Below are 12,996 nucleotides of genomic sequence, written 5' to 3' on the forward strand. Positions count from 1 at the left end.
GGACCTCACAAACGGCATCACACTTACGTCGCCATGTTGAGGTACAGCTGTTCGTTGATCAGTATCAGCACGTCTCCGGCAGCGTACAGCAGCATATCCCTTGTCAATGGCCTTCGTGCCCAGTACTTCTGGTCACGCCGATAAACGTTCTTCAGCTGGTCTTTCATCGGATTAACGGTTGCATTATACATCTCGCATAATGTATTGAGGGACACATTCTTCACCTTGTACACCTGCTTGCCCTGGTCCTGGAACTGCAGCACAGCATGCGCGGACTGGAGAGCGAAATGTAATCAAATGACGTTACGTAAAATACCCTGATTCCTTCGCCCACGCACGTACACTTACCTGAGTATCGAAAACGTTCCGTAGCAGGATTTGGAATTGATTGAACAGATTGACCGAATCGTTCCGGCAGTCGTGTATCACCTTGATCACCTTTTCCGATTCCAGTATCTCCTTCAGGCCACCCTCCACCACCATATCGGGACAGGTGGCGATGTCGAATATGAACGCTTCGCCGCGCGTCGTGCCGAGCTGCACCATTGTGATTTGTCCGCGGACGCCTAGATTAATGCCCTCACAGTCGAACGATACGATCGCCTGCTCTTCGAGGGCTGACTTCAGGATGGCATTGGTGACGAACAGCGATTCCTTGACGGTCGAGATAACGCGCGTATTCTGCAGCACCTTGATCTTCCACGTATCGCCGATGAAGTAGTTGTTCGAATGTACCGGATTGCCGCCCGTTGCCGGTGGTGTTGGTGACATCGCACCCGACTGCGATACTCCTCCCGCCGTGCTTCCTCCCGTGCCCGTTCCGGTACCCGTCGAAACGCTACCAGCATGCTGCTGCTGTGCTGTCGTCGTCTGTATCGCCCCCATCGAGTGTTTATCCTTCTCCAGATTCTCGGCAAGTGTTTTGATCACGAGGCTGTTGATTCGCTGTTTGAGTGTCTGATTTTTCGGATTCGGAACACCCGCCACTGGTTGCTGCTGTGGCGGTTGTTGATGATTGGCGATCCTATCGTTCACCCCGATGCGTCCATTATTCGGTGACTCGGACACATTTCCACCGGAGGACACCAGTGTGTTGGTACCCGCATCGTTCGTACTACCTTTGGGAGGTAATAAAGCGGGCTTTGCATAGCTCGTCACCGTTGGACAGTTCCGTGGGCATAAGCTTTCCATCTTGAAATCGTTCGTTATGAGCAAACTGTCAAACCCACTGTTGGGTTCACTCTTACTATTTACAGCCAGCGAAGCAACGTTGTTGGCCGCACTGGCATTACCACCGACCAGCCCCACGGAAACCGGTTCGTTCAGCTTGAAATCTCCGATCATATTTTTGGGCGAAGCTGTCCGACTCGTGTTGCTGCTACCGTTCGCGCTACCAAACCCAATGCTGCCGCTGCCACCGAACGTTTGTAAGCTGTTCTGCGGACTACTAGCTGACGTGCCGGTCATGTTACCTATGCTATAACTACTATGTGTGCTGCTGCCCCCAAACGTGCTGTTCGACAGGTTCAGCTTATCCTGCGCCTGGCGGATGTGCGCATCCGACAGTTTGGGCTTCTGCAGCAGCGTGACTAGATTCGACTGGATGTGAAAGCAATCGGAAAACAGCTTCAGAAACGTCTTCAGATCGCTCGGGTTCTTAAACATGTGGAACCACTGCTCCTGGGGGAAGTTGCTTGTGACCATGTGAAACAGCTGATCCACCAGGATCGGGCCCTTGATCTCGATCACCTGCGCGAACGAATCGAGCAACTGCTGGGTGGCCTGCGTATCGATTGTCGAGTTGGGCAGATGCAACCGTTCCGAGGCCGGTACTTCCTCCTCATCTTCGCACCCTACCAGCACCACATTCTCGTTGTCAATCACCTGGAAGGTGTCCGGATGCTTCAACAGGAACTCCGTGAACTCGCGTATGTGTTGGCCGGAGATGTGGCGCACCTGCGGCGACGCTTGGCTCCGATGGCCCAGCAGACTGCGGATCGGCACTTCGGTACCCTTACCATACTGTAGCAGTTTGTGTTTGAAGTAATCTTTCGCCTCCTTAATGTAATCCCGCTTGCCCGATACGGAAGAATCGTCCTGGCTGCTCGATTGGTACGAGTTGATGTGCACGAAGTCGCCATTAATCTCGAACAGTGCCGGATATTGGGCGAGAAATTTTTTCAGTCCTGCAACGGGAACAAAACAGAGGGTAAAAGACACGTTAATTATCGGCTTCAAAGCATAAAAAACACCCACTCCTACACTCGATTGCAAGTATCTTTTTGTATTAGGTTGCTCTCTCCTTGGCAACCAAAAACCACCCACGAGCGATAACGAACGTCTCGATAAAACATTACCGCCTGTGTAGAAGAGCAAAAAGGCCACACTTTTTCGGGAAACATAAAGGGGGGCGGAATTTTCCACATCCACACGATTGCTTCCGTTTCAATCGGCTTTCGTAACGTTACGCAAACGATCGTCGTTGCACACAAGTTCGAAGCGGGTCACTTTATTAGCCATCGTCCACAAACTATCGTTACGCATCATAAAGCAATTGGCAGGGGAGAGAGTGCCACCAATACCGCGTGATCATTCATTTTGCTCGTATTTTATTTCTTCATTTGCTGTACACGGTGGCGGTGGCGATTTCGGTGCAGCGCGGAAGAAGAAACGCGCTGCGAAGAGCAGGCACACTTTCATCAGTGCCGGCTACAACAAAAGAGGAGGATGGTTTTGTGCAACATCTCCGGCCGCCAACGCATCATGCTCATTGGTATGGTTGAATACTTCTCACAATTGGTTTTAAAATATATTTATCAAACGAACAATGTGAGTTAAATTTTAACAAAATGTAGAGCTCCCACTCGTATCGGGTGTAAACTTTCGTATGAGTTCTTTTAAGTGGAACTTTGAAATTTAAGTACTAACAACAATTATTTACTTTTCATCCATTTTTCATACAACTTTTCCCCCATCTTTCTAATTTATTTTAATTGATTTATTTAGTGTCATCAGGCAAATGATGCCCACATAATAATACATTCACAAAATTTCATAAAGACTAAGAGACTTGAACTTACATATGAACACTTTACGATTGAACATAACAGGTTGAACGTTTCAACACAAAGATAAATAAATAAACAACATTGAAGAACCGAAGCTGTCTTAACCGATTTCTTAGTTGATCAACCATCATGTGGAAATCAACTTCAAAACCTAGCACGTTATAAGAACCCATTATTTCACATTATAAGACGTTATAAGAACCCATTATTAGTAACTGGGTTATTCTTCGACCTTTAATACAAATCAAGTCAATTGTTGATTTCTCCGACTGAAATTAATCTCGTACGATAGCAAACTTAGCCCAATACTTCTCAGGGGCTCGAAATATTTATCCACATGGCATGACACTTTGTAATTCATCTAGGGATGACCCAAAAATGTTGAGACAGGGACATTATTTTCATTAAGATGTCTTCAGAAAAGAATACTAAACTAACTAAACTAAACTAAAGAACTAAAGCGTTTTTTTTTTGTTTTTCTAGTCATTAGTTTTCTTTTTTTTCGATATATTCTTCGAGTTTTGTGTAAAAATAACTTGTTATAATGGTCTTATATCATTTTATCATGAATTAAAACAATATAAAAATCTAAAAAAGTGCTATTTCTTGTCCTTTTTATGCACCTTTTTCCGGTTCGATTTTACCCGTACTCTGCACAATACAATGAACACCGTAATTTACCAAACTTAACCAAAGGGTAGCACTAAAATCGCTCTTCAATTACTATTTGGTGTCATTTACTACAAGCTTGACTCTTTAGTTAGATAAATACAGATCGTTAAAAAAATAAAAAAGTGTATTTCTGTGTATTTAACTTCATATACTAATTCAACTACATAACACACATACATAGATAAGTGACCGATACTCATACAACTTCTTTTTCATTATCGGCACAACAACCTAGCATCTAGGCTCGTCATTTCTGTCGTTCTCAGACTTTATGTAATCGTAGTGGGATAGTTAATTCTACGATTTTAGACCGATCCTGTCGTGTGAAGATCAGCCCCGCCACCAATACAAACAAAGACTTGAAGTTCTCGTCTTTAAACATTTTTGGCACTTTGTCTCCTTGTCTTCTTGTCTTCTTGGCTTCTTGTCTTCAATATCCAAAACAAAAATGTAGTGTACCACTAGATTCATCAACACATTTTATCCCAAAAGTTAAAGAATGAAAAGATATACCACTTTACTTGCATTACAAAAGGGTTTCAAAAATCGGATTTTCCTCTAAAAATATACAATTACAATAGAAATGTATAAATATACTGATACAATGTCAATATGATGTCGAAGTGACCAGTATGACACGTGACCTCTAAATTTTCCATCCGAAGCCTAGTGGTAGAATCATTTTTGTAAAACGCGTACCAACATTAATGAAGTACTAGTAGTTGATACAGTTGGTGATCTTAATGTACTATTAGTTACGATTAATTATTGAATTATGATTATCAATATTTTCCCAAAATAACAACATTCATTCGCATCAACCTGGCGAAGATTCTAGTCTTCAACATATACAATTATGTTCCACTTAATTTGCTTGCGACAGTAATAATAATGTCCCGCAAATGCTAATCACACCAAACGCTTATCTAGGCTTCGCAACACCACTCGAAAATACATTTTAATTGCCCCCGGCGTGTCAGGTACCATCCTTGGAACCATTCTAACACCGTTTTGCATCGTTTATCATCGTTTAAATACGAGTGACCACGGGTGCACTTACAATATAACAACCAACCAAGATTCTGTATTAGGGCTTTGGCATTCGATGCATTCAGAGGGTGGCTGGTGGTATGAGGGTTGCATGGTGCACTGAGCACAACATTCAAACCAGTTGCCACCCCAAACAAGTCCAATATTCCGCATCCCCTCACACACAACTACACGATCATCGAGACCGTCGACCCTTGGTAGAAATTACAACAAAAAATGAATAAAATAAATATATATATAAATTCTCCGTCTTCGTTAATTTATGTATGTGGGTAAAGTGTAAACATCGACACCAAAACACACTCAACCACCAAAGAGCGAAAAGAACGAAGAAGGAAAGTGCCGGTCCGAAACTAAAATGACTCCAAATGGGGAAAAGAAAAAACATTTCCACCACATTTTCCTTCCCGGTGTCCCTTCTCACCACCGCCATGTACCACCAAAACAACTCCCCGCCACGGCCAATCGTATGGTTTTAGTTGCCATCGAAGAATCAGGTGCGAATAACACTTAACACCACCGTCAGGTTCTGGCCGCGTTGGGGAACGTTCACCTTTTGCCTACGTCAATCACCTTCACCGCGCGCCCGGTGTTGTTCCCTCCGTTACTGATGGGTTTGTCTCACCCCGCCCTGCTTTATGGAGACCGTGACCGAAATCGAAACGCGGATGATGATGATGATGATGATGACGCCGTCAGGTCCATAGAGACACCGCCAAAGGGAGTTTTACTTGAGCTGGTGTTGAGCAAGGGAGTAGAATTGTTTGGACTGAACTGCTGTTTGCCGAATGTCACAAATCAAACCACTCGGCCCTTGGGGTTCCCACCTCATTCCCACACCCCCGGCAAATGCATTGATGATAGTCAATGTACACGATTTCCAGTATCCAGCGAGGAGACTGTGCATGTGTATGTGGCCGCTTACTGCAACCGAAAAGTGTGGTTTGAAAATTGAATCTCGCTTCCATCCCCGGGTGCTGCCCCGCCGGCTCACACGGTGGCGCGTCTACTACTACTGATTATGGTTTCGACTCACGTCGCGCGAAAGGAAACGGGCTGGAACCACTTTGACTAAATAACCGTTACCGCTTATGGATTACTTACAACCTTCCCAAAACACTCGCAGAGAGGCAGGGAGTTAGGATACCGTGTACCACCGTTTTATGCTTTGCACATTTTGCTACGAATGACAAGATTGAATACCACATTCGCAGCTATATTAACATACTTCCTCGAATTTCCTTTTTCGCAAACGCAAACAAACAAATATGGCCAAATTCATCCGCCCAAATAAGCGTTCATTTTTATCAAAAATTTAAGTTTAGGCTAAAGTAAGGAATATTTAAATTAACTATGCCAGGAAGTTTTAAGTCCTTTCTGTTGATTCTCATGTATACAAATTTTAAATGTAATACATTTCGTTTGCAATTTCTTTTGCAAATTTATTGCTAATTAAATCGTACTATCTGTCCATTAAATTTAAACTTAATAATCTAAATTATTAATGGGCGGCCCGGTGGCATGATGGTAGCGGAGCCGGTCTTCACACGAACGGCCCGGACCAAAATCCCATCCGGACCAATCCCCCGTAGCAAGGACTGTGACTATCCGGCTACGTGGTAAAATAAGTCGATACGGCCAAGGCCGGTTCTAACGAAACAAAAAATCAAAATTATTAACATATTCCAATTAAAAAATCATTTTGAAATCGTAGACCAAAGATTCAGGCTATGGATGCCAGGTCCAGCTAAAAATTGTTATACCTAATAATTGAATATTCTTCTTCTTTTTTCCTCTCAACTGCCACAGATAGCCATATCGTATTGAGGGGTACGATAGGTTCTTTCCTTTACAAGGATTACAAAAGATTCGAAAAGCTCCTCCATAGAGTTTACTACGAATTTGTATTATATGTCGCACCCAGTGGCTTACTAAAACAAAAAATTTACACATTTTTTTAGGAAATGTTAACATACATTCATTTCTGAACCACTCTACAATTACAAGAAATAAATAAACAGAAAACCTGATTTAAAACACCTAAAGTTTTCTTATCAGCCGCTCATAACGAACTACCTGCAGGCATTCCCACCAAACACACTTCCGTATTGTCGGCATCAAACATCAAAAAACCAAAAAAACCTTAAATTAACAGATAATTGTGCCCAAAACTTGCCCGTTTTGTGTCAATAAATGCACAATAATAAAACATGGCGGCATCTCCTTTATTCCGATCTTCCCAATGTAGCTTTATACACATACAATTAATAACGAAATAAGAATATTTCAAGATTCGCTCCATTAAATCAGAAAATACTACCTTTTCAGCACGTCAACACTGTACTAAAAACACCAATTATAAATTAAAGATACGAATTGTTACCCACTTGCAGGCCGCAGCAAACCACAACCGCTAATGTTAACATACTGTTGTTGCTTCCTTACGCTTCGACACACCTGCGTAAGTAAGCGATCCATCCATCACACAATTAAACGCTTCGTTAATCATATACCCGGTGGTACCGTTTGCATAGTTTTATCATGAAAGCTATCCACTCGGAGGTGTGAAATAGAAACAAGCACGGCCTTAAAAATTCATATCACCCAAATTAAGTTACAATATACACATCATTATCCCTATCGCAACGTTCACATCGCAAAGGCGCGCGCGATCGCGTACGACCTGCATGCGGGGGCTTTCTTTCCGTACCTTCCGTATTTTTTTGCCTCTTGTTGCCTAATTTGAATTTGAATAATTTTGTGATCAAACCGTTACAAAACGTTTAGCAGCAATGAAAAAAAAACACGAAAAAAAAGCTCAGTTCAAGGACAAACGGTGAGATATAAATTGCGTTACGTAATGTGATACGATCGCCGGTGATCATTGAAAGGGAAATTCATAATGACGGATTGATGATCACAAGTGCGCAAGAAGTTTGACCTTTTCGGGCTTTGTTTGCTGCCAAAAGTGTCCATGTTCACACACGTCCGATCGGGTGGAAATTCCATCGTTTGTGCTCAATTACAGCCATTCGAGACTGCAGCATAACAAACCGATCCCGCGCGGTCAAGTACAACAACGCGCGAGGAATGCGAGAAGTCAAATCAATCCAACCCGGGGGCAAACCCAGATGGTCAAAACAGACATCGGTATTGGCTTTCCATTTCATGTACCCAGGCGCTCTCCCTTCGATTGCTGGGCAAGGCAACAGAAGGTGAACTGCAAAACGAGGTAGCGCGCTGGTGGAACTAGTGTTCCGCTAACACTTTGTTCGCTCGCTACTAACTTCGCTAGCCAATTTGTACCACTTTCCAAGGTACACACTTGTGTGGAGAGCACCACACAATTAGCTAAACCGCGTTGTGATTTGTGAGATAACCGCGATGGAACAAAACCTTTCCCTTCGATTAATCGCTTCGGTTCAACAACCGGGCTGCTGGCAGCGAAAGGTGTTTTTAAGATCAATGGGACGGTGATAAATTCAATGAATGACACTTGAACCCGTGCACGAAAGTGTGTACGATCCTTTACGATTTCCTAGACAGAGCCAGGAAATTCAAGTCCGCGGGCCTCCGCGGGTGAAGATTATGTTGTAACAAACAACTCACCGAAAGGACGCTGTTAGCTCTGCCGTTGTTTCTTTTAACTAACCCCCTTGTCCCGTGTCTTAACTACGAACCAACACACCCATATACGAAACAACGAAACGATGAAACATTTAGCAGACATGCCTTGCAAAGAAAGAGCCACGTGACCCATTCCGGTGTGTTGTGAAAGGTTAAAATTAAGCTCCAAAAATGGGGTCCAACTGATGAGAAGAATTCCTCCTTCATTCGCGAGCCGACCTTGTTTGCCACACGGTGTGTATAAATAATAAAACAATAAAAAAGCAGCCTCATCACAAACCGCCAAGCTTTCTTGCCATCGAAAAGGGCTGGCGAAGGTGTCAAACTGACCCGCATTAAGAGATGGCGTCAGGGGCAAACACATCAAACTGTCACACGACACAACACAACAATTGCGCACACGGAACGATGGTGAGGAAAAAGTTTTTTCATAAGACAGTAAATTGCCATTTTAAACATCACCATCGTGGTGGTTTGGTGTGAAAGGTGGGCCTCAATTTTCACCACACCCCGCCCCCGGAGCATGGGTGGCGGGAAAACAGCCCACACAGCTACCGCGGGCTGGACACAATAGAACTGGGCCCCATTTGCAAAAGGAATGCTGAATGCCGTGCAACAAGCCCCGAACGTGGCACATTTTTTGTTTGTCCGTTAACTAGTTTCGCCATGTCTTAATGCCAGTCCCGCTCCCAGTAGCATTGCGGCCGGTTAAATGAATATTTACACAAGTTCCATTAACCGCCGCCACCAAAGGGACGGATTTAAATAGAATACGAATTGTAGTTACACTTCACGACGGTTACTCCGTCTGCATTCCTTTGCATTGCGCCGATTCCTCTCCGAGACGATTCGCAAAACGCGACATTTTTCCCACATGAAATAACTACGGATTATGCAGACACACTCTCACATAGTAAAACACCCCTAGGGATTAATGTCAATTGCTGTCCCTGAATCCAAAACTAGCTTTGCTTGCTTTTCCTCAATGCTACGCAGAAGAAAAAAATAGTCGACTCACACAGCACGTTTAATAAAATATGCTTTTTCGCTTTTTTTTATACGTCAATAACCATAGAGCGCGCACATGACTTACTTTCCCCACGGCAATCACCAGCCAGCCCGATCGATCTTCATCAATGCGATGCACCGCCGCCTGCTTGTGACATTTATTTACTCATCGAGCTCAGATTGCGATTAGCAAACGATCATTGCGATTTTATCGCCACTTTCATACACATATATAACGTTATGAGTTCTGGCATGATTAACACTAAACAGGGAAACATAATCCGTTGGAGACGTTCATTAAAAAGTGATAAATAAAACATCTTCCGTCCCGTTGCATCATCTTATCTTTCCTTCAACGATCGATCGAGATTGACTGGGTAAGGTAGGTAAGAGCTAGCAATTAAAAAGGCGTCAATTTCAAAAAAATGATTTGTGATACATAATCGTGCGCCTCGTAAATAAACAAATGAAAACTCTTTCTCTATTACGAATCGGCAAGTTTTCTAAAAATGCTTTAGGTTGAAGTAAATCGAATATAAAAAAAATCAATTATAATGTACAGTAGAGGCAGTCCCCGAAATACGCTATTATAGCTGAAAAAATCCGCGTATCTCGAATTTCCGCGTAAGTCGAATCCTAGTACAATTTCGTTTATATAAGTCACAGAGTCGACTTCCTTCTGTGCACTTAATTTATTCCGCGAATTAGATGATTTTTAAAAAGACTGTATTAAAATAAGTTAAAAGCAAATGTTTTATATGACACAGAATAGTATTTTCGAATATTTTTTCACCTTTTTGCTTAGATTTTGTGCTATAAGCTAGCTCAGCTGTCAAATTTCCAAAAACCGCGTATCTTCGAATCCGCGTATCTCGGAGACTGCCTGTACATTCATGTTCTTTATATTGCTCATTGTCAAAGGTATTTTAAATGTTAAAAGAATTCAAGTTCGAAAAACACAACCACAAAAAACCATATGTTAAATTGACGTACCGTATCAATATCTTCATATTGATCTTAATGTATAAATGTTTTTAATGATACTAAATTGAAAATAGATATATAAAACAACTACTCCAGCTTTACTTATAAAAGAAGATTGATTACGGGTTATTTCTAAGATGTAAAATATATAATTTCCGTGAATTCCCAAACACAGTTGTGTTTTTTTCCAAAAATGTAATTTGCATTTGTATTACAATTTATTGTGTGCTCAGAGCTACACAATATAGCTTGAACCTAACTTAGTTCTTTTAATCAGTAGTCGATCAGGAAAATCGAGGAAGATGGAAAAGTCGAACAGCTCTGCGGAGGAATTAAAGCTGCGGACAGGTTTGAGAATCGCGTCAGGACAAGTGCATGAACTGTTAAATATATTAATAATAAGATAATTGACACTGTGTTGTATAAACGATATTGTCCGAATAAGACACACACCAAAATTCGATATATGCGAATTTCTGCCGTTCGTTGTAATGGCTTATCTTCGGAACTATCTGTGTACGAGTGAATATTTTCAGTCCACTGATATATTTTATCTCGGGGTGTACATGTATAAGTGACCCTTCGCTTTTATCTGCTAGTATCTCTCGGGACTTCCGTACTTATAACTCCGGAACTATAAACGATAAACATGTCAGGGTTATTATTTTAGTTTTACCATTGCGTGTTGATGGATTGTTCCCTTTCAAACTGTGAAACTATTCTGCTACACCAAACATAATAAACTGTTTGATAGAGAAAAAAAGAAGTTAAACCATTGCTAACAAACACTGGCCAATAAATAGAGCACCAAATAGACCGAAAAGGAAAAGTTAGACTTTTCCACCCAGCCCAAATCTCGCTAATCCGCCGCTTCATCCGCGTATAGGGCCCTCCCCCCATACTTTCACTGCAGCGCGTGTAGTTGTGTTCCCTTGCACCGTTTGCACTCTATCCGAAAGCCCCGAATGTTCACACAAAGATTGATTTTGGGGAAGTAAACGTTGGTACACACACCGCGTGGTGGACGAAATTGCAAAACGAAGCCAACACCTAACCGGATTTTATAGGTGCGACAAGCGAAATGAAAAGTGGCCGCTTCTCCCCCTTTTTTTTTGTTTCCTGCTTCTACTCCCCCAAAAACGCGCCCTCCCTTCTCCCCGAAACGATCTGCTCTCAGGGTGGGTCCACGTGTGAAACAGCGTACACAGGTGCATTGCAAGGGAGTGGAAAAGGCCAACAGCTGCAGCACCCACCCCGCCATCGCTTTCCATTTTTCGTGCATCTTTCAACGGCGTTTCATCAATTTCCCTCGTTTAAATTTGGTCGACGAATCTTCGCGGTTGAATGGACTGTAAGCGGAGAAGAGTTTTTCTGCCCCTCTTGCTCCTCATGCCGACCACTGCTTCTCACTGCACCCAAAAGCAAACGAAACAAATCTATATGAAGCAATTAGTTATAATTGCACCCAGATAATTTAACCTCCCATTCCTATCAGGTGCTTATGGATTTAATTCCTCGCGAACGCCGGAAAAAGCGCAAATATGTATCCGATTGGGCCCGATAAAAATCATTTCACTTGTTTATATTGATGATGGTAAAGATGATTAGAGTACTATTTTTAGCAGCAAAATACAGCATCTTTTGCAGCGATGCATTTAGGGGGTAGTACACTCTGCACATTTTAATTTTTGTTGACTTAAAAATCTTTGGGGTGTCTACTTTATATTAATCTAAATGATGCGCTACAAAGTTACAGACCGAAAAAATAAGAAAAATATTAGGATTTTGTTCTACTTCTAAAGTCCACTTGCTGTAAATTCAAGTGTCATACATTCATTTAGTTAAGTTTCAATAAAACACCAAAAATCACCCTTTTTCAGGTCGAAAGAGGTCGACTATCGTCTTATTTTATTTTTTTCCTGATTTCCAACCGGCAACCGCACTTGTGCAGATGGCAAAAACAAATATTTCCAGGGATACAATCTTACAAACACCACTGGGCCGCCTCGTTGGTTAGGAATCCACGCAAGCAACATAGTCTTCTTTACTTTGGCTCGACTACACGACCAAACAAGAGGAACAAAACAAACGTCTCGGGGCCACATTGCAAATTTCTCAACCACACGGTGACAACCACGTCTACTCCCCCACACTTCACATTGTTTGCAGAATTCGTCAACCAACAACACAGCGAAGAGATTTGCACAAATAAAACAAAATTCCCTCCACGTATCCAATCCATTGCCACTGGACTCAGTTTGCCCAAAAAAGAAAATATTGCAAATAAAAAAATGGGACGTGGAGAAGAAGCCGCGCTTCACTTCTACTCCTGCTTCAAGCGATGGAAGCAGATAAATGATGAGGTTTGGATGTTTTTTCTTGCGCATCATTAATGATACACGGATCACACGATGATGGTGGTGATGATCGTGGTATTGCTAGAGTAGTATAACGAACGGAAGCCTTTGGGTAACATTACAGTAAGGGGTGTGGCGGACACGAGTATTATTCGCTGCAACGCATCATCTTCGCTTCACGTGCATCCACCGATCGCTGCAACTAGCCTTGATCTCTTGCTCACCGTAAC

General features: G+C 42.5%; 1 protein-coding gene across 1 annotated transcript in view; it reads right to left on the minus strand.

Annotated features, from left to right (window-relative positions):
• The window catches only part of LOC128302319 (uncharacterized), a 37,214-nt gene that overhangs the window by 11,298 nt on the left and 12,920 nt on the right, over nucleotides 1–12,996 (minus strand). Inside the window, exons 2-3 of the mRNA XM_053039115.1 lie at nucleotides 349–2,186; nucleotides 28–275 (exon numbers count right to left, since the gene is read on the minus strand). Of these exons, the coding sequence (XP_052895075.1) occupies nucleotides 28–275; nucleotides 349–2,186 (2,086 nt within the window). The remainder of the gene's footprint in view (nucleotides 1–27; nucleotides 276–348; nucleotides 2,187–12,996) is intronic.

This window comes from Anopheles moucheti, chromosome 3 (assembly GCF_943734755.1).
Source record: "Anopheles moucheti chromosome 3, idAnoMoucSN_F20_07, whole genome shotgun sequence".
Classification (NCBI taxonomy): domain Eukaryota; kingdom Metazoa; phylum Arthropoda; class Insecta; order Diptera; family Culicidae; genus Anopheles; species Anopheles moucheti.